Raw genomic sequence first — 22759 nt, 5'->3', positions numbered from 1 at the left:
AGAGGCTGACATTGTTTTGTATTTGTTTGCAGAAAGTCAGTTGTATAAGCTGCAATTGGCCCTCTGTATGCACAGATTCTGCATCCATGGTTTCAACCATCCATGACTTCTTTCTTTTCATTCTTTCATTCTTTCTTTCTTTCCTTTTTTTTTTTTTAGTTAATTCCAAAAACCTAACATTGATTTGCTTATTTAGCTAAAGGACACCATTTTACTATGCCATTGTATATAATGGGACTTGAGCATCCATGGATTTTGGTATCAATGGGTGTGGATTGCTGGAACCAAATGCCAGCAGTTACCAAGGTAGCATTTCTCTCAGGTACAGGACAGTATGTTAAGGCTAATGTAGCAAAAAGAAGAAGGAGGGAAAATATAGGCTTACAGTGCCTAGAATAGTGCTCATATCTTTCTTTCAATATAGGTTGAATCTCCCTTATCTGAAATGCTTGGGACCAGAAATGTTTGGGATTTCAGATTTATTTATTTATTTATAATTTTGGAATATTTGCACATAATGAGATATCTTAGAAATGGGACCCAGGTCTAAACATGCAATTCATTTGTTTTGTATACACTTTAAAATAATTTTGTGCACGAAACAAAGTTTGTGTTCATTGAACCATCAGAAAACAACAGTGGATTTTGGAGTATTTCAAACAGTACACATTTTATATAAGTTTGTATTCGGTAGTTATACTGGCTCATTTGCACAAGGCTCTCTGTACAGTAACTAAACACACTTTAGTTACTTGGTGCTCTGTCTGATTTTGATTTGCTACTTCAAACAAAAGAGAAACAGATATTGTTGTCCTGTAGATGAAACCATTGCACTTCAGCATTGTTCTAATTATTGAATGTGCATGTATAATAGTTTAATGCTGTACAAATAGTATGCTTATCATAGAGTAATAGTGTCATTGTTGTATTACGTTGTGTGGCATCCTTAACAATTACCTGAGAGAAATGTGCAATGGGGGTTAAAGGAAGGTAGCAAATGAATATGGGAAAATTTAAAGCAAATTGCCCTGCAATGAAAATAAGTATATGTAGTATCAAGGCAAGAAACTATTTATCAACAAACTGAGTATCACTTCCCTGCACTGCACAACTTGAGTTTTAATTATACTGTATTATATTGTAGTCTGCAGTAGACTTTCAGTGGAGGTTGTCCCTCTGGGATCTTTAAAGGTTTGAGGTGCATATCTCATTTTCCAGTATGTTAGTTTCATCAAAACTTCCAATCATAGAGCAGGCCAGTGGGAAGTCTAATGTTTACACTGTTAAAGTGGCTGTTAAAATAGTTTGCACTGTAAGGTAAGTGAATGGCACAAAGCTTCCTTTCCCCTCCATCTCCATCTTACCTACAGTTCTCTGCATTCCCTGGGAAGATTCTGTGGGGGTCCTCATGAATTATATTGGATGGGGAATGGGGGAGATGCTGTTTCAGGGAATACGACCAAATCTCTGCCTGGTTTTCAGATATTTCCCATCCTCAAGACTTGGCTCATGCTTCCTCCCAAATAGTTTGGGAAGAAACTAGAGAGGCTTCTTAGAAGATGTAGGCAGTGATAGCAGACAAAGCAACCTTACTTCTGTACACTTTCTTCCAGATATATAATTAATATAATACATAATAGTAATATATAATTAATAACTAGTTATTACTCTGGGTTAAATTATTCTAAAGTTCATCCAAACAATTTTTTTAAATAGAAGGAAGTAAGAACAATTTCTAAATAAAGCCAAGGCTAAAGTGTTTTCAATGCATGAAGGTGTGGTGGGCAGGATGAAAATAGTGACAGCTGGCTCTTTTCCCTTGCACAACCCTGCTTGATATATCAAACTGAAGACTTGACTAAGGGTTAGATAAAAGTGGCTTACTTGACTGTTTACATGTTCAGACATGCAGTAGTCAGAAATGTCAACTTAAGGGTTCAAGATCCTGGAGAACTGCTATGTCATGAAGTCAATATGTCTGTTTGGAATAAGCCAGAACATTTGATTTGATAGTACCTTCCAAATGAATTTCTAACTATCAATAGGTTGTTGCCAAGTTGGTGGACATTCTTGTCCATTTACAACTACTTCCTGGGCGTTTCACATCTTAGGGATTGGACTTGGTGTTTCGTTCATATAGGTGGGGTCACTTTTATAACCCCTACTCTGCCAAAAAATAAATAAATTGGTAAAGTACCTGTGGAGTCTTAGGTGTGGTGTCATATGAGGCCTGGTTTTTGTTTTCTAGAACTGGATTAAAGTAAATATTTGAGCAAGCTGCTTCACATCACAGAATCACAGAATTAGAAGAGACCACAAGGGCCATTCAGTCCAACCCCATGCCATGCAGGAATACAGAATCAAAGTACCCCTGACAGATGGCCATCCAGCTTTTGTTTACAAACTTCCAAAGGAGACTCCACCACTCTCCAAGGCAGTGTATTCCACTGTTGAGCAGCTTACCATCAGGAAATTCTTCCTAATGTTTAGGTGGAATCTCTTTTCCTGTTACTTGAATCCATTGCTCCATGGAGCAGCAGAAAACAAACTTGCTCCATCCTCAATATTTAAATATTTAAACATGGTTATAACATCAATCCATAATCTTCTCTTCTCTAGGCTAAACATACTCAGTCTCCTAAGGCGCTCCTCATAGGGCATGGTTTCCAGACCTTTCACCATTTTGGTTGCCCTGCTCTGGGCATGCTCCAGCTTTTTAACACCCTTCTTGAATTATGGTGACTAGAACTGAACACAGTATTCCAGGTGAGATCTGGCCAAAGTAGAATAGACTATCACTTCCCTTGATTTAGACCAGTGATTCCCAAACTTTTGTCCTCCAAGTGTTTTGGACTTTAACTCCCTCCAGCTAGGTCAACATTCAAGAATTCTGGGAAACATCTAGACAACCAAAGTTTGAGAATTACTAATCTAGATGCTGTATTCCTACTGATGCAGCCTAGAATTGCATTGGCTTTCTTATCAGCTGTGTCACATTCTGACTCACCCTGTGGTCCACTAAGACTCCTAGATCCCTTTTGTATGTACTGCCATCAAGCCAGGTGTCACTCATCCTATATCTGTGCATTTCATCGTTACTTTGCCAATGTAGTATCCTACATTTCTCCCTGTTGCAATTCATTTTGTTAGTTTTGTTCCAGTTTTCTAATCTCTTAAGGTCATTTTGAATTCTGATCCTGGCCTCTGGGATATTAGCTACTCCTCCTAATTTGGTGTCATCTGCAAATTTGATAAGCATGCCCTCTATTAATTCATCCAGGTCTTGATAAAGATATTGAATAGCAAGGGGCCCAGGACAGAACCCTCTGTCACCTTGCTAGTCACTTCTCTCCAGAATAAGGAGACGCCATTGCACCCTTTGGGTTCAGTCGGTCAACCAGTTACAAATCTACCTAACTGTTGCATTGCCTAGCCCATATTTTACAAGTTTTTTTGCAAAGTTATCATGGGAGACTTTGTCAGGGGCCTTACTTAAATCAAGATACAGTACCTCCACAGTAATCCCTTCATCTACCAAGCCTGTGACTCTATCAAAAAAAGAGATAAGATTAGTTTGGCATGACGTGTTTTTAAGTAACCCATGCTGACTTTTAGCAATCATGGTATTCTTTTCTAAGTGCTTACACACAGGGTAGTAATTATTTGGGTTCTATATTTTCCTTTTTTGAAGATGAGGACAACATTTGTCATCCTCCAGTCTGTTGGGATGCTCCTGTTTTCCAGTAATTCTCAAAAATTATTGACAGTGGTTCTGAGATTATTTCTGTCAGTTCTTTTAATACCTTTGGATGTAGTTCATCTGTACTGGAGACTTGAGTAGCCAGGTATTCTTGTACTACCTCTTTACTTATTGTATGCTGCATTTCCCCTACTGCATAATTTGCTCCATTTCCCCCAGACAGAGTACTGTTCTCCATTTCAGAAAAGACTGAGGCAAAGTAAGTGTTGAGTAGTTCTGTCTTTTCTCTGTTCTCTGTTAGTATTTCACCATCTTCTCCATGGAGTGGCCCTACCATTTCCTTGCTGCTCCTTTTGCTATGGTCATAACCAAAAAAAGGCTTTTTATGGTTTTTAATCTCTCTAGCAAGCCTGAATTCGTTCTGTGCTTTAGCTTTTCTGGCATTATCTCTATGCAATCTGGCTGTTAGAATTCTTCTTAGGTGATTTCATCTTTTTCCCATTTCTTGTGCATGTCCCCTTTAAATCTTAAGTCAGTTTAAAATGCTTTAGACATCCATCCTGGTTTCTTCATTTTTCCTCCTAAGTGCAACTGTTTGAAATGGTGCCTTCAGTATCTCACTTTTAAGAAACTTCCATCCCTTCTCTATTAGTATTCCTGACCATGGGATTGCCACCAGTATTTCCCTAAGTTTATTAAAAGCAGCTTTTATATATATATATATAAAAAAACAACCTAGATTGCATGTCTGACCATGCTTGGTTTTCTCTTTCGGCTGTATAACAAGCTCCAAGAGAAAATGACCATTCCCACCTAAAGATCCTGCCACTTACATCCCATTAACCAGATCATCATTGTTAATTCAGGATCAGATCTAAAATAACAAATCCCCTAGTTGTTTCTTCCATCTTCTGGACAATGAAATTGTTTGCAAGGCAAGTGAGGAACTTGTTGGACCTTAAATTCTTGGCAGTTTGACTTCCAACAAACATCAGGATAGTTGAAATCCCCCATTACTACTACATCTCTCCTTTCTGAATGTATGGTCATCTGTTTCAGGAAGGCATCATTCAAGTCTTCAGTTTGGCTTGGAAGTCGGTAGTAGACTTCCACCACCATATCCTTCTTATACCTCACTCCTTAATTTTTACTCAGATTTCTCAACTTGGCTTCCAAGATTTAAGTTCAAAGGTGAATACATCATTAATGTATAATGCTAATCCATCTCCTCAGAGACATAGCCAAGGGGGGGGGGGGGTCCGAGGGGTCTGGCCCCCCCCTTCCGTTAGATACAATGAATGGTGTGTGCTGCTGTGCCGCCGTGCCCAAACCCCATTATAATGGTGGCACTTAGTCTGGACCCCCCTCCCAAAATCCTGGCTACGTTCCTGATCTCCTTTCTTCTTTGGTCTATTTCTCTGAAACAGGTTATACCCCTCTATTACTACATTTTAAATCATGAGACTCATCCCACCAGGTTTCAATGACGCCTATTATATATATTTTCTTTGCTGTGCTAAGAATTCAAGGTCATCCTATTTATTTCCCATGCTCTGTGCATTAGCAAACAGACATCTAAGATCATGAACCATTCTCCTTATTCGCCTTTTAACTTCTCCCCCACTCACTATCCCCCACCCCTCCAGTGTTGGGTTCTTGTGCTATTTACCTTGTTCTCTGCATAGTGTTTGGGCTGTTATTTCCAGCCCTTGATGAACTCCTGCCTATATAACTTAGTTTAAAGGGCTCCTGATCAGATGTCCATGCCAACTGCTGTGAGGTATATCCCATCCATGAAGCCACGCACCATGGTCTTCTTCTTCTTCTTTTTAAACATAAAAATAAGCAGTCATGTCACTATACTATTATCCTCTATTTTAGGAACCAATTTTTCCCTATAGTAAAGGAAGAATTTTATTGCCATACTTCCTTTAAAGACCACAGAATGATTGGAACATTTGCCCACATCCATCAGTTTATGGTCAGTAGATACAACTGAAGACCCTTGGTTGGATCAGAAACATAGATAGCAACGTTAGCATTGGCATGGAGTTTGGAATAGACTTGTAAGGTGTAGCTTACGCGTGGTATATTGCACCTGGAACAATCAGTGTGAACAGAGCTTTAGAGAGCTTTGCCAACTTCCTCTGGAATAGAGGTGTCAGATAGCCATTGTTCTACTGTCTTGGGGAACTGTGTGAGAACTAGCTTGGTTTAAAAAAAAATGTGGAGGAGGAAGTGGCTCTTGGCTATGCCCTGGAGGATGATATTTTTGAAATTCACCACTGGCAACTAGTCTGGAAATGAGTGGCATTTGGATGGAAACACTATGTACTAGTAGCATGAGTTCTTCCTATCACTGATATGTCTGTTCTGGAGAACAGTGAAGCATGGGCTGAGAAGAGCCTATTTCACTTGGGAGTTTAAAGGGAATAAGGTATGCACAGTTGATCCTGCCTCTGGGCCATAAGCCATCATCTTAAATGGAACTTACTGCAGCCTCTAAAATCTAGGCTTGCGGCAACCTCCCAGAGGGCGTTCTCTGCTGTCGCCCCCAAACTCTGGAATGACCTGCCGGATGAGATCCGTCAGATAAAAAAGCGGTCAAGACGGATCTCTTCCGGCAGGCCTTTCCAGATTAACCATCCCTTCCCAGGTTCCCTGATTCCCTCATTCCTCCCGTGGCCCCATCTTAGAGATGGTTGAGGATCAACAGAGGGATATCAGGGTTTTTAGTTTTAATTGCTGTTTTTATCCTTGATATTGTATTTTTAATATGTTATACTATTTAATACTGTCTTAAGGGGGGGAGGGATAAAGTGTTTTTAATTGTCATATCTTATATTTTACTGTTGTTAACCGCCCGGATTGGTTTGCCAGAGGGCGGTATACAAATAATAATAATAATTATTATTATTATTATTATTAAGTATGAATGGCCGGGGGGGGAGGGGTGTTGTTTGAATCAGAACTACTCTCCCTCCCTCCAAACCTTGTTGCACTGCACCTCCCATAATCACTCACCTATGTTGTTCGGGCTGATGGAAACTGCAGTCCAACAAAACATAGATTTTTTTTAACAGGGACATGGTTCTCCATTTCTGTCTGAAATCAGGGCTTAACCCAGAACCAGAAAGTAGCCTTGTTTTTAATTAATCCTGTGACGTACTAAGGAGCTTCTGGATTGCCATTCTTTCCTTGCTTGAGACCACCTAATCCTAGGCAGAAGAAAGTATGCTGAGGTTGACTGTCGACTGGCAATTCAGCCCATTCATGTTTGAATTCTCGATTAATTCTTGGAGCAAGTGAAAATTGTAGTACTGTGGGACGGTTTTGGGACATAGTGGATTCTACCTTGGACATGTGTGTTTCTGGATAGCATAGATTACATTTGGTTAATCTATTTAATTTTTCAGTTAGCATTACAATTTCTTCTAGATTTTTAATTTTTATATTGATTATTTAAAAATGTGGATTTGCAAATTTTGAACAAAGACTAAAACATGACCATTTAACTGTTTCCCTTCTTCTTATTTTAAAAATCAAACATTACCAATAAAACATTCTTCTAATAATGCATTTGGCCTTCTTTATCCATGGATTCTTCATTCACAGATTCAAGCATCCATGGCTAGAGAGAGAGAGAGAGAGAGAGAGAGAGAGAGAGATTGATTCTAAATAACAAAGCTTGATTTTTCTATTTTATATAAAGGACACTATTATTCACAGGGGGAAGGATCCTAGAATCAAACTCATGTGGATACTAAGGACCCACTGCATTTGTACTTTGATCATCTCCTGATTAGATTATTAACATGACAGAATGGGAATGGAAAAATGTCAAATTTTCAATAGCACTGATTTTGTTCCAAAGCTGTTTGCTGTACCACCCTTGGTTTTTCATAAGGTGAATGAATTCCAAGCACCTCATGAAAATAGCTTGTTAATGTCCCCTAATAGGCCAGCTTGGTTTAGCTCTCATATGATATGCAATAACTTCTAGCTATACTTAGAGAAGGGTTAGTCCTGCCCTCAGCATTCAAGAACTTTATTTTGGTGTGTTAACCTGCTGTCCTTCTCCTCTAACAAGCTTTGAAAAAATTAACACAACTTTCAGTGTGATGGCAGCAGGTAAGAAATAAAGTCGGTTCACAGCTGTGTAATCTTAAAATTTCCTCTTTTAAGGTTTTTAAAATGCACTTAAATTCTATTTCGTATTCAGTAGATTTATTTAAAATAATGGTCTACTGTTTGATAGAAGTAAAAATATTAAATGCAAATGGATTATTTAGAGGTAAACTCTTTTTTTTCTGTTGAAAGGGGGGTACAGAATTAAAAAGGTGTGATACTAGTATGGCTAATGTGAATAGAGAAGCATAAAAATGTCACACTAAGTATTAGCGAAAGAGAAACTGAGACCATGGCAACTAATATACTTCTCTCTTATTAGTAACTTTCTTGCATTTTACCTTCTGATATCTGTATGTTGGCAAGTACATTGAAGGGAGTACTTCATTGGCTTGGACTACCAACATGAGAATATCTAACAAAACTTTTTATGTTAAACACTCTCAGTAGAAACTTCCTAGATTTCTATATTGCCTTGTTCCTTATCACTGGATTGACCATTTAGTGTTTTTAACATATTTGCAAGGAAATGCGCAAAGATTAATCTACCTGTGCTTACTTATTTTCTCTGGGCATTTATAGCCTAGAATGGCAACCAGTACAATTTTCACACGTTTCTTGGCTTGGGACCAGTTCTTGGTCCCCGTAGATGATCAGAAGAGTGGCTGTGGACAAAGATGGTTTCATTCAAAAAATCAAAATATCTGTTACATTATTGATTTGTTCAGATTCATCTTCCAGTTGTCATTAGTGACAAATATACCTGAACGTTCAGCAAAAGGATTGCGGGGACTGGATAATCCCTTTTCTGTTCTGACCTTCACCAATGATATCAAGGGTCTGTCTAGATGATCTACTGTACACCTTGAGAATGTGCTAACTTAAAATCCCTTCCCTTGTTACCTTTTTTCTGTTTGCTCTCTCAATTGCCTGTGTCTCCCGCCTTGTTGGGCTTTAATCAAAGTTTTAATGTCTCTTAAATAGAGAATATTGCAGATGTATGTTTTCCTCAACCTGTTAATTCCAACACTTTAAAAAGGGAGCTGGTTATTGCCTAAATTCCTTAGGTATATGTTAAAGAGATGTTTGATTATGTTGAACAAAAAAGAAAGATGTCTGAAATAATAGGTGCAAAACAGGTATAAAAGGACAGCTTCTGGGCATCTTGAGGGCCATCAGAGTGCCTTAAAGCCAGCCATGGCGGGAGGAAAAGCTGGCTTTTTGCTGGCGCAAAAAGGAGCAGCTGTTTGCCACTTCTTTTTTGGCCACCAAAAATGCAGAATGGGGCTGCGGTGTGCTGTTGCCATGGCTCCAATCCACCTTCAGAAGGTGCAGCTTTAAGTTTCCAGGATAGTCTGTTTCGCCATATAGTTTTGAAATAATAAATAATCTATGGCAAGCTCCTGTTGAATAGAAATTTTTCTTCATGAGACTAAAAAATTAATGAAATCCCTGGTATATGGAAAATAAGTTGTTCATTTGGTTCTCTACCCCCACCCCATTTTTATGACATCCTTGATTTAAAAAGTTATCTCTGGTCTAATAACAACTACATTAAACCACCAGCTATAAAAAAGCACATGTAGAAGACATGCATTTGTCTGTATCTATCTGTGGAATTCTCTATTGATCCTGTCTGTATCCAACTATAAATAAACCAAATCCACAGGTACGTTAGTCCATCATAAATGTCTGAGCAAAGAAGTAGATTTTTCATTGATTTGAAATGTCAAGATTGGCACCATAATAATGCTCCACTAAATTGCACAAGGGAGGTACACACAATGTTATATAGTCATCTGGTATATGTAGTGAATTTACAAAGTATCTGAACTTCCTTAATTGCACAGTGTGCCAGTTAACACTTGATTTTCTCTTTTGGACTGTATTTAGGAATCAGGAATAGGATTGGATTCACTGGATCTTTCCTATTTGAGTGCCTTTTTGTGGTAAACAAGTATGCATTGTATATTTCATCTTCTTTCTGGGAGCTCTACCTAGAGAAAATAGTTTAACAAATGTTCTTTTAGTATATATTCGAAAGAGTCATACATCCAGACTCAGTAAGCTGACTGTTGACAGCAAAGAGCGGCAGCAGTCGTTTGGATTTGGTCTTGGCCTGTACTGCAGTGCAATTAAATCTGACCTTTAGAGCTGAACTTTGGTTAGGAATAGGTGTCTGATTATAGCTTGGAATGTACACAAATATACAGGGCACTCTCTGAATAGTATATTAGCTAATATCAACATAGAGCTGTAGTCTTGATTCTAAATTTTTTGCGGTTTGAAATATTTCTGGAGTATTATGACTGAAAAGACATTTTAATCAGATCTGGGTATGTTTTGCTGTCACAAAGTGTTATCTTTGGTCACAGTTGGTTTTTAAAATGATATAAACAAACATTGGCTGTAAGAGTAAGCAACTTACTTGGTATCAAATGTTACAAATGGAAATACTTCATGATGTGGAAAGTTGTAATCAGTGTGTGTTGTTGTTGTTGTTGTTGTTGTTGTTGTTGTGTGCCTTCAAATCATTTCTGACTTGGGGTTTTCTGGGGCTGAGAGTGTGTGACTCGCCCATGGTAACCCAGTGGGTTTTCATGGCCAAGGGGGAATCAAACCCTGGTCTCCAGAGTCGTAGTCCAACACTCAAACCACTACACTACACTAATAGACACATTTTATTTTGTTTGTCTATTTTCATGAACATGGTAATGTTGAAGTCATTTGCTGGAATTGTTCCTTTTCAACAATATTTTAATCTCAGTTATCTGGAACTTTGATTTTCACTTATTTAAAAAAATCAAACCTGCCCTGCAGAGTTGGAGGGAAGCATACCTCATGATTATCAAGTTGATGACTTGAAAGATATAAATTTGTCCCTCCACATTTGCTGGGGTTAGCGGTACAGGACACCCATGAATGTGGGACAAGTGCAAAGAACAAAAATACTATGTTTTTGCCTGAAAGAACACCTCTCTAGGAATCTCTAGGTCCTCCAGTGCAACTCTGTGATCAACATCTGCTGGGCATTGACCATAGAATTTCACTGGAGGAGCAACGAATGCCTAGTGGAATGTTCTCTCTAGGAATTTCTAGGTCCTTCAGTGCAACTTTTGGTTAAACTTGACCATAGAGTTGCTCTGGGGGACCTAGATATTAATAAAATCTGTGGATAATCAAATTCACAAAAGTCAAAGCTGCAAATGTGGAGGGACGAGTGTACTTAATGAAAGAAGATAAGAAGTTCTATGCTAGACCTTGTCTGCTCCTGCATTCTGTTCACACAGAGATCAGCCAATCTATGAGGGCATGAGTACAACTAAACCATTACTGTTCCCCCAATGTTACTAGTTCTCTAGCAATTCTTGAGCATCTTGCTTTGAAACTGAATTGAGCAACTTTGAAGGCTGTTTTTAAAAAGCCACTAAATTTAATCTTAATTAAATGAAAATGACTTTTTAAAAGTTTAAAACTGGGTTTTTCATCATACTGACAGTTGATGGTCTATAGAAGTGGTTTAAAAATTACATCTTGTCACAATGGGAAATAGAAAAGAAACCCCAAATGTATTTACTAAATATTACTGAAGATCTTAAGGGAAAGCTTTGCCGTGAAGAAATAGACGTTTTACTGTATATAATAACTGCAGCACGCTTAACTTTTGCTAAGTATTGGAAAGGGGGGAAACAAGATTTAAAGAAAGAATGGATAATAAAGGTAAATGAACTGAGGGAAATGGATAAAATAACCATGATGATTAACGGAAAGACAGATCAAAACTTCCAAAGGAAATGGGAAAAAATGAATAAGTTAATAACCCTAATGGAATAACAGAAATGCTGCAAAATAACTCATAAGTAACGGATGACGACAGAAAGAAAATGTCGTTTACCCGTTTAAATAACCGAATCATGCTCTTAAAACAGAGGTATCTAGTGTATAGACATACATACATATATATATATATATATATATATATATATATATATATATATATTTTGTTTTTTTTATATTTGTTAGTTAATGACAATTAAATGTATCGCAATGTAAATATGTTTGTTTTACATGTTTTATGTTTCTATAAAATTTGTATGTCATGTTAATCATAAATAAAATTAAAAAAAAAAATTACATCTTGTCCACTGTATGTTGCTTATTCAAACCAAGTTGATGAGGAAAGGGGAAGCAGGGAGAAATGGGCATATTTGATGTTTCTTCATGTAAAACATCAAGATCTATAGTGAAAACTGACCAAATCTGACAAATCCCATCACTTTACTGTTTCTGCAGAGTTCTCTGATTTAATTGTACTGGTTTCAGAGACTCAAAGTCTGTTTTTGAAGTTATGGTTTGTTGTGTATATTTGTATTTGATAAAAATCTAACATTGTGTTTAAAGCACATGTTAGAACATAAGCAATCTGAGTAAATATTGTGTGGTATTCTCAGTTGGCTATAACTAATGGGCAAAACAGACTGCTCGCCTCGTTGCGCCATAGTGCGGTGTATTGAAGTCACATGCTCTGAAGCTGCCTGGAAGCTGGCTTCACACCACCCAGCTGCCCACATGTTTATACGCCACATGCTGCCAGAGTGCCTTAAAGCTGGCTTCCAACCATGGCAGGGAGGAAAAGCCAGCTTTTTGCCTGTGCAAAAAGGAGCGACTATTTGCTACTTCTTTTTCGGCTGGCAAAAAGGAAGATTGGTACTGTGGCATGCAGTTGCTGCGGCCCCAATCTGGCTTCAGAAGGGGCAGCCTGTTTCATCCCTTCCACTGTTTATCAGCCTCCATGAAGAGAGCATAATACAGTTGCCCCTCTGTTTTCATGGGGGATTTGTTCTGGCCCCCCCCCCCCCGCATGAAAATGAAAAATTGCCAATATTAAAACCCCATTGGCTTGAAAGACAGCACATGCCCAGGGGCACCCACAGGCACACATCTCATGTTGTCCCCCTCTGTTTGCCACCCACAAACGGACGAGGGATGCGAATTCCAAGTCCTCAAAAACGGAGGGGTGACTGTATTTGATCTAGCCCTCTCACTTGAGTTTCCCACTGCCGATTTACAGAAGCAAAGTGCAGCCTGCAGGGCCACATCTAGGGAGCAGGGTTTTGTTTTTGGTTTTTGCTCCCAAATGCCTTCTAGGGGCATGAAAACATTTATGACACATTTTGAGTCCCCTTTTTAAAAAACAGGAAATAAAGGATAAGGGAATTCCAGTCACTCCCTAAGCCTCTCCTCAGTTTAAAATGCCCAGGAGAGGGCATTTGATGGTATTTTAAAATTTTCTTTATGGGAGGATGTAGCTTTCCAAGGTGTCTGTGGGCAGCCACCCACAGTTATCATTTCTCAGTTTATAAGAATGGCACAGAAGGCCTTTGTGGGACCATTACCTGTAGTTTTCCATGTTCTAGAAACTGGCTGGCTCAATCTACTTTTAAATTTGTTGACAATTTTTTGGTTTGGCTGGTTTTAAACTGTATCTTTTTATAATAGGTTTGTCTAAAAATTAACTATGGTTTGATGATTTTATAGGTACCCCTTTTGTGCTTCCAATTGTAAGCCAACCTGTCTTGCAACAATGCTAAGAAATGCAGTAAATGAATAAATAATTAAATAAACCATGCTGCCTAGTAATCTTTTTATTGTTTAGGTACCTGAATCTGCAGGGAAGGGAAAGTTTGGATGTTTTCTGGCTATTGTCAAACAGAGCTTAGATTCTTTGAACTTTTAGACCAAGACTGAAAGACATATTTGGAACCCTCAGAATCAGTGGTTAGCTAAACTAACTAAAAATAATCTTCATGATAAAGCACAGTGTCTAATTGTAACATTCCATTGCTACAAAATTTTAAAATAGCTTAAAATATTAAATGCGAAACTTGTGTTTACTGCAGATTAATTTCATTTGTTTTGGGCAAGATGAGGAGGGGAATTAAACTAGTAAACGGAAGGCTATTTTCTTTCTGTTACTGCATTATAGTGATCAGTGTTTTCCATCTCTGCATCATTTATCCACTGCAACAAAACTGCATTTAGAAGGTAAACTATGAGCTTTCAAGGTTTGTTCCTGTGAAATCTTTGGTGATGTTGTGCTGCCATTCTTGACACTGAATGCTATGAATTATGCTTCTCATTAACCTCCTTTGGAGAAAGAGATCTCAGAAACAAGCTGTTACCTACCCTGAAGGCTCTGAAACAACCCAGATGTTCAGTGTAGCCCTGACTGGGCTATCTGGGGAGTTCTGGGAGTTGTACAGTGGTGCCTCGGGTTACGAAAGTAATTCGTTCCGCGGCCGCTTTCGTAACCCGAAAAGCCTTCGTAAGCCGAATTGCCATAGGCGCTAATGGGGAAAAGCCGCGATTCCGTGTAAAATAGCGCCGAAAAGCACCAAAAGTTTTTTCGTAACCCGAAAAAACATTCGTAACCCGGAACAATGTTTTCCAATGGGATTTTTTCGTATCCCGAAAATTTCGTAACCTGGGTATTTCGTATCCCGAGGTACCACTGTACTACAAAAGTAATTTCTCCCAAGTTCTGCTTTTTTCCGTGTTAATGACTATAAAGCCCTCTGTATACATTTTTTTAAAACTAATGTAAGCCTGTCTATCCAGGTCACACTGGGCAGAAGATTCTATTCCAGTTTATATAATATTCAGTATATTGTTGTTGTATTTCCTGACCTCTTGAAAGCGGTTTAGATGTCTAATTTTCAAAATACAGAATTTTAGCAAGCCTTCAATTTACTATATCCCATTTTCTTTCAAGTTTTCTACCTATGTCTACCTCAATTTTTATTTTCAAACTATATACTACCACTTGGGGACTTCAAATACACCATATCTTGTATATAACTCAATAAAATCCTCATTAAGATAAATGGTAACTGATAAGAAACTGTGTTGTTCATAATTTCAACCAGCATTATTAAATCTTTGTGCTATTCAAACTAAGACTTTTGGCAAGAGATGCAACATTTGAAATTAAATCTGTTTCCAGAAGGGCACCTGGCATCTTTAAGGACTAACAGATTTATTGTAGCCTTAGTTTTTCTGGGCTAAAACCACCTGCATCAGATGGTAGGCAATGTTAAGCACTGTCTGTGATAACCTCTTATTTTGATGACTTGATAAGATTGGTAATTATAAGGCTAATAAATAATAAAAATTAAGAAGAATTACAATTACGGTTACGGTGTGCCAAAATTATCTTTACAGTCTCGATTCTATATACAATTGAAATTGTAAAGACAATTTTCAGATGTCCTACAGAATAAAACCTTTAAAATAAAAAGCAAACGTAGACATGTTCCTTTGGGTCATTGGGTGATATGTAATAAACATGACAAAGCATGTAGTGAAGTGGCCTCTAAGGACAGAAGGTCTATGGAACAAAAGTGCCAGAAATCTCAGACAAAACCTGGTTTGTTCTCTGATCTCTGGGTATAAAACACATACAGATTTCTTCTTAACTATGTGAGAGCTGGAAAGGTTGAAATACTGGTCTAGAGGAGGGAGGAAAAGATACAGTTTACCTGGGTAATAATCATTGACTGGTCTGACTATTTGAAGAAGACTGTAATATTTGATGTATTACTCAAGTACTGAAAGAAGTTGCAGAGCCTAGCAAATCAGCTACGGGTGCATTCCTGCAGCTGATAAAACATGTAGGCATGTCTAGGCACTTCATTTAATAGTACAACCAATCTGATAAAATCACTAATATATACAAGGGGGATGGAGCAGACGTGATAGATACTGGGAGAACTTCTATAGTATTTGCCATTTCTGGTTTTATAATTATATGACATATTTGAAGTAACCAGTTATTGATGCTGTTACAAATCTTGTGACTTTGTGTACTGTCAAAACTCTAAAATGTCATTATTTCTGCTGTTTTTAAATGGGAAAAATAATAATTCTACCTCAGTTTCTGCTAAGCTTAAAACAAACCTACCGGTAATTAATAGAGGAATAAAATTTGAATTTGAATATGATAATAGAGGAAGGAGACCCATAGGTCATGGAGATACTAGTTTTAGCTTTAGCAGTGTGTTGTCTCTATAGTAAAAACTCTACTTTGACAAAATATAAAGGGAAGTTATCCTGATTCATGGGTAGGTTTTACTGCCATTTTGGAGCAGCCCATGGCAATAGAAGTGCTTCCATGCCATGATGCAGGTGGTACATGAATTTACATACAAATGCTGTTAATTTCAGTGCTGTTTGTTCAGGGGAAGCTCCCTGGAGACATGTGCCAAATGATTATTTAACCTTTAGGAAGGGGCCTTTTTGTTAATGTTTACTCTTAACACTCAGGGTTGTGTTTAGTTTAAACATTGTACCTTGGATGGCTGCCCAGTAAAACATCTTCATACTATGGTAGGAAACTTGGAGAGGCTGTGTACAGTTTGTGGATAAACTAAAAGTTCTCACACATGAATGAGAAGACCATATAGGAGCTTATATTTAGCAAATATTCAGCATCAACAGAATCTTTTCAATACTTAGGGTCTTGCAATTCTACAGTCTTTCCCTCTATATGCATCCTTTGCCATAAGCTTTGTCCTGGTGCTTTCATCTCAGTATTGGAGTTAAACGTTCATTGTTAAAGGCTTAAGTGTCTTTTCACGTTACATATGATGATAATAAGCCATTATGACAATATGATCAAGTCCTCATACCATCATTTTTACCTTGTTGCTGCAGAAAGATGGGTGACATTAAGAAAAAATATTTTAATGCCATCTACTTTATTTTTTGTTCCTTGTTACATTTGATCTTTCCTCCAAGAAGTTCCATCAGTACCTTATTGTCATCTTGTGAGGTGGGTTATGCTAAGTTCTTCTGGCAAGTCTAAATGTACCCTGTGAGCTTGAATGAGTGGCGATATAAACTCTGGTCTTCCAAATCCTAGTCTAACACTACCCATGATATCATGCTGCTTCTTCATCACAATTTGTGGCTGAAACAAAATTTTAATCTTCAACTGGCCACTTCATGCTAACAGAGAATAGCAGGGATATTGGTGTACCCCACATAAACCTGCAGTACATGTTGTTTAACATAGAGGGTAGATGCATTCATCTATATACTTATTTGCAAAAATGTGTATCCCACTTTAACAAATAAAGTGCGCCCATGCCATATGTGGGTGCACTATACGAAGCTTTAAGCTTATGCTGAAGCAGTGCGACAAAAGAATGAATGGTGCACGTGTCCTGCCGCGCTGCAAGCACGAACCACATTATATTGAATGGGGCTTGAGCATACATGTTTTTTGCATTATGCAGGGTGTGCGTGTGTCTGGAACGGATCCCCCACATAAATAAGACTCCACTGTACTTACATACCACTCATTGTCCCTATTTATTTTACTATGTATGTGTGCTGAGGAGTGTTCCTCTGCTATCTAAATACACGCATAGAGTTTAGTATATGTAACCCATGTCACAGGATACAAATGCAGATAAAATGTGATGACACCTTCTGATTTTCTGGTCTCAGCCTATAAGGTACATGACAGAACAAGCATACTCTCTTCTTCCTCCCTTCCCCTTTCTCCTCTTAACTTTCAACAGCTTTGTGTTTTGGTCAAAGGTTTCATCAGCTTTGTGCATTGGTGAATAAACACTTGGCTGTATGTGGAGAAGAAATTTGTTTTAATGGGCAACAATTCACATGCTGCCAAGTGATGTAAATGCCAAGACTTTTGACAGTTAACTCTCTAGGTATAGAAAAGCTTGAATACTGAATTAATAATGCTTCCTCCCACCCCAGGAGCAGCTTGTATTAACAAATAATACTTCTAACGAGTCCTTACTTGTTCTTACATTTGCCCTGAAGTCTTCACAACACTGTAATCTTAGGCAGGTATGAGACAAGCACATAAAAACACAGGATTTGTAAGGGCAGAAAGCCTGAAGGATTGTCCTGAGAAATAGTCTGTCTTCTAATGTACCTGTGCTGTGAGAACATTTAAGCCCCAATATACACCCATTTAATATGTACACACCCATAAACTGTATAGATCACTAGCTTGGATGTTGTATACAAATAAAATAGGGTGTATGTATAGCTTTTCCAAATCAGTTCCACTTGATAATATTGCTAATGTTGGTTTATGTTGTAGCCACATACTGCTAGCGTCAGTGCTGCTGAATGACGGAACAAGTACCCCACACATTGGATGTGATGGGTGCAGTTTGCATTTTCTGAAACTGCATGGAAGATAAGTTCATAAAACAACTACCCTACTGTTGTAATTGTTGATGTGGAAAGGATACTGTGTTCTGCTATTTACTTTTTCTGAGGATACTTTAGGTGGGATACAGACCACCCAAAAAGGGCAGTCTGCCGCCGCCTCCATATCCGCCAGCGGGAAGCCTCAGCTGCCAAACAGCGAGGCTTCCCGGCGGCAGAAAAAGAACCTGCAAAAAGCAGGTTGTTTTTGTGTCACACTTGGGATGTTCAAGTGCACAAATGGCACACTCATGATGGCGTCCGTTGCGTCAAAATGGCGGCGCCTGTGTGTACAGGGCGCTGCCATTTTGATGCCCCTGTCACGTGCTAGAGGTGAGGCCGGTATGGATGGTGCGTCCTCAGCCAACCTCAGTCCCCTAGCACGTGACGGGAGCGGCGCAAAGGCCCATCTAAATCAGGCCTTAGTTAGCATGCAAATTCAGCTGTGTTCTCTTTGAGGAAAAAATCCAGTTGGATCGAGAAGTCATTTTCATACTTGGAACTACTGTGGCATAACATTGTACTGACAATCAGTACTGGTAAAACATATTTTGTACAGCCATATACCAAAATTGGGATAATGGAGCCACTCACCTCTCTGCTGAGTAGGATCTGAGGACCTAAAACAGTCAGTTTCTTTATATGTGGTGTCCTTTCCAACCTTCCATTTTTTGTCTCCAATGCATTATATGAAAAATAACACATTTACTACTGATAGATTCTGGACTATAGGATATTAACTATAGACAATTAACAATAAGAAGCTTTCAGGAAAGCAGAACATAAATCAAAGTGTGTAGTTCCTATGTGTGCAGTGAAGTTTTTATGTATTCAAGTACTTCTGCTCATTTACTGCCTTTCTTTCTATCTGATAAAACAGTAGTGCTTTACATATGCTTTTGTTGCAAAAGAAGATGTATATATTGTGGTGTTAGCAACTATTTAAATAAGCACTCATGGTACATTTTAAGAATAATAATGCTGGGTTGCAGGGTTGACAAAGGGTTAAGTTTCTAAATGTCATTTGACTCTGAAAAGCCCACTGTTCTTTATTCCCATTTAAGGATCCCTCAAGCTTGAATTGTAGTATATGTACGTTTTTAGCCTTTATTAACAGAAAGAAACTGAACTTTGAACTACAATATTTTAATTGCTCCTCTTTTTTCTTTTCTTTTCAGGTTGCATGCCTGGTTGGACTTGATGCTTGATTTGCATGACTCATAACAATCTGTTTCTGGATTTGTCAGTGAGCAGGCATGGCCCACCGGGGAAATATTAATGGAAGTTCCACAGGTAATCTCTTGTCCTATCAGAAGAAATAACTCTCTTCCGAAAAGCAAAAATGTTCCTAATTGTTTATAAAACAGTTTTGAAATTAGTTCTTGGAATGCTTTATGTGTTGCGTTTTTCTTTTCTCCCTCCTATTTTGGGAACAATACATTGAAACCTATTCCTGTCATGTGATTTTCTTGTTAAGAATGTTGGTTGTGTCTATATGACTCTTGCATGATAACTATTAGCTAATAATCTAGTACAGGTTGAGTATTCTTAATCAGAAGTGCTTGGGACCAGAGGTGTTTCAGATTTCCCCCCCTCCAATTTTGGAATACCTATATTTGCATATACAACCTCCTCTGAACAAATCTTGCCAAGAAAACCCCATTATAGTTTTGCCTTAGGGTTACCATAAGTCGTAAACAACTTGAAGGCACACAATAACAACAATAATAATAACAACAATGAGACATAAGGAGGCTAGATAGAGACTGAGGAACTGTGAAATAGTGGGAATCCAAGTACCTGTATAATGCTTTCTGCAGCCATGCAAATACAGTACAGACATGTAGCTCAAAAAGTTTTGGATTTTGGAGTATTTTGGAATTCTGGAGAAGGGATTACTGAACCTGTATACACTTTGAATTCTTGAGGATAGCAAAGAGGCTTTAATTACAATAGAAATACAAAAACAAAAGAGGAATCAATTACTTAAAGAATTCCAGATGCAAGTCTTATGATGCCATTATGAGTAGCCAGATTTTGTGGCATAGTGAAGTATGTAGTTTATATATTTTTTCATACAAATGATATCCAGCAGATTGCCTTTATCCTCTGTAGTCCTGTGATTTTTTAACACATTTGCCTGATGGAGAAGCCCGTGAAGCCTTGAAAACCTGTGTGATGAATTTTGTGCGCTTTGGTTGCCAATAAACATATCACTGTTTTGTGGAATGTGTTGAATTTTTATCCTCTCCTGTTACCCTCTTTGTACATATGAAAAAATAACAGGGAATAAATTTGTGTAACTTCCCTGAAGCAGCATGCACAGAGATCTTGTAGCACACTTGATTGACATAGTCTGAGAACAACTTGTTGCCTTAAAGATTCCTTAAATAGAGTAGCCTGTCTGGATGATAAGATGGAGACACCAAGCTCAGTTTGTTTGTTTGAACTTGTTTGAATGTACATTTTGCAATGAGGAAGGCTGAAAGAAAGGAGTAAATGTCCTTGAATATTTTTGTCAAAGTACTACAAATTGTGTGGATCTTGCTTCCAAAAATGAACTTCTAGTGTTAAATTATATTCCTTTTAAAATGTCCAGTTTGATATCATTTATTCCAGATGAAAATCAAGAAAACATGGTTTTCTTTTTGAGATGACAGTCCAAAACACACTGCAGATAACCCAGTTTCAGACTGCTTTTACTGCCCTGGTTCAGTGTTTGGGAATTCTGGGAACTGTAGATTTGTGACAAATCTACCCTTCTCTGTCAGAGAGCTCTGGTGTTACCATAAACAACAATTCCAAGGAATCCCTAGCAATGAACCAGGGCATTTAAGTGCTCTTGAACTGCATAATTTCTGCAGTGTGTTTTGGACCCCTATCATAAAGCACTATAGATTATAGTCTATTGTACTTCTAGTCAGTTTGATACACATAACAGCATACATAACTGTAATAAACATAGCACAGTTAACTGCATAAAGTGGTGTGTGTGTGCTTGCTTAAAAGAAAGCTATATGATGATAGATTATTGGAGATGGTCCTTTGAAGATATTGCCGTAGGCCAAATGAACTTCTAGTATAAGTATTGTCATACTTATCCTTTGGCAAGACCTTGTCTACTGACTTGTTTGGAACTGTGGTGATAGAGAAAAAAAATTACTTTATGTTTTATATACACCTTATACACATAGCCAGAAAGTAATTTAATTCACTGTTGTTAATGATTCTGTACATGAAACAAGGGCATGGTACATACGTGCCTCGTCACATGATAGGGGTTCCCACACACCCTGCAACCCTCACATGTGACGAGGGTGTAACAATGGTGGCGTGCACACAGCGGCGCCATTGTTACGTAAGTGCCGTGCGGCATCCGCATGGCACCATGCAGCACTTACATAACAAGTGCACCAGTGGTGCACTTGTTACTCCGCCACCGCGGCTTCAAAAGAACCAATTTTTTGCAGGTTCTTTTTCTGCCAGCAGGAAGCCTCACAGTTTGGTGGCTGAGGCTTCCCTCCAGCGGAAAAAACAGACGCTGGTGGGCTGCCCTTTTTTGGGCAGTCTGTACCGTGCCAAAATTAGATTACATTGAACCAAAGCAAAGGTACCCATGAAAACAGTTTTGGTTTTTAGAGCATTTTGGATTTCGGAATTCCAGATGAGGGAGTCTCAACCTATGTTGCCTTGACTGGAACCATCTTCCACTTGGGCTTCTTCTTCTCTCCCAGAATTGTTTCTTTGCAGGCATTCCACTTGGCCTTTATAGCAGTTATTAAACCCTATGAAGAACTGGTAACTGGATTTGCTGTTCTCTTTTTTTCCTTTTATATACCATCTTTTAGATTGTAAGCCTGTGATCTGGCAAGTTCACTTGCTGTAATGGGAGTGTTGCTGTGTATCAAGCTATCAGCTGATTGTGGTTATGAGAGAGGTAACTCTTGAGAAGGAAGCAAGGTTGTGGTACTGAGTGGCTTAGCTGAAAAGCTAAGAAGGAATTATGTGGATTTGAAGCTTGGTCTTTTGAGTCTGGAAGTCTGGCTAGCTAGCTTGATGAAATTCTGCACATAAAGCTAGGAAGTTCATGACATGTAGACTCAGTAAAAATTTTTTATAAGAGGCAGACCCGCATAGTGCACAGCTACTCACATTTACTGTAGCAAGCATGTTTCCTGCAGCATTGCCTTGTTCCTCCAGTGCTCATACCTATGCTTTAGCAGCACTAATGACATGCGCTAAAAGTTATGACATGCCTGGCTACTGCACAAATACTGTAAGTTATTCAGTACACATTATTTCTGGCTTTAAGTTCTCCTAGACAGAAGAATAACATTTCTCTCAAGCCAATAGCCTTGTAGGTTGAGTTGAAGGCTTTCATGGCCGGCATCCATAGTTTTTTGTGGGGTTTTGGGGCTATGTGGCCATGTTCTAGAAGAATTTCTTCCTGATGTTTCACCAGCAACAGATGCTGGTGAAACATCAGGAAGAAACTCTTCTAGAACATAGGCACATAGCTAGAAAACTGCACTAAAATGCCTTGTAGGTTGCTTGAACACCTTTTGGGACATATAAGGTCACTTCTGATATCGACTTTTTTTTCAGAAGGTGTAACCTTGTTTCCAGTGTTTTTGTGTGCATTTATTTGACTAGGAGGCAGGTTTTGCATAATGCAAAATGTCAGGA

The 22759-nt window shown here is 38.4% G+C and overlaps 1 protein-coding gene across 2 annotated transcripts in view; it reads left to right on the top strand.

Annotated features, from left to right (window-relative positions):
* The window catches only part of KANK1 (KN motif and ankyrin repeat domains 1), a 152428-nt gene that overhangs the window by 63980 nt on the left and 65689 nt on the right, over positions 1–22759 (top strand). Inside the window, exons 1-2 of one of the 2 annotated variants that reach the window (XM_042448487.1) lie at positions 7813–7831; positions 19252–19366. In XM_042448487.1, coding sequence (XP_042304421.1) covers positions 19330–19366 — 37 coding nt within the window. In that variant the 5' untranslated portion in view covers positions 7813–7831; positions 19252–19329. Of the gene's footprint in view, positions 1–7812; positions 7832–19251; positions 19367–22759 lie in introns of those variants that run through there. The other variant, XM_042448486.1, reaches the window with a different exon arrangement.

Source organism: Sceloporus undulatus, chromosome 2 (genome assembly GCF_019175285.1).
Source record: "Sceloporus undulatus isolate JIND9_A2432 ecotype Alabama chromosome 2, SceUnd_v1.1, whole genome shotgun sequence".
In the NCBI taxonomy this organism is placed as follows: domain Eukaryota; kingdom Metazoa; phylum Chordata; class Lepidosauria; order Squamata; family Phrynosomatidae; genus Sceloporus; species Sceloporus undulatus.
This window is presented reverse-complemented; position numbering and strand designations above follow the sequence as displayed.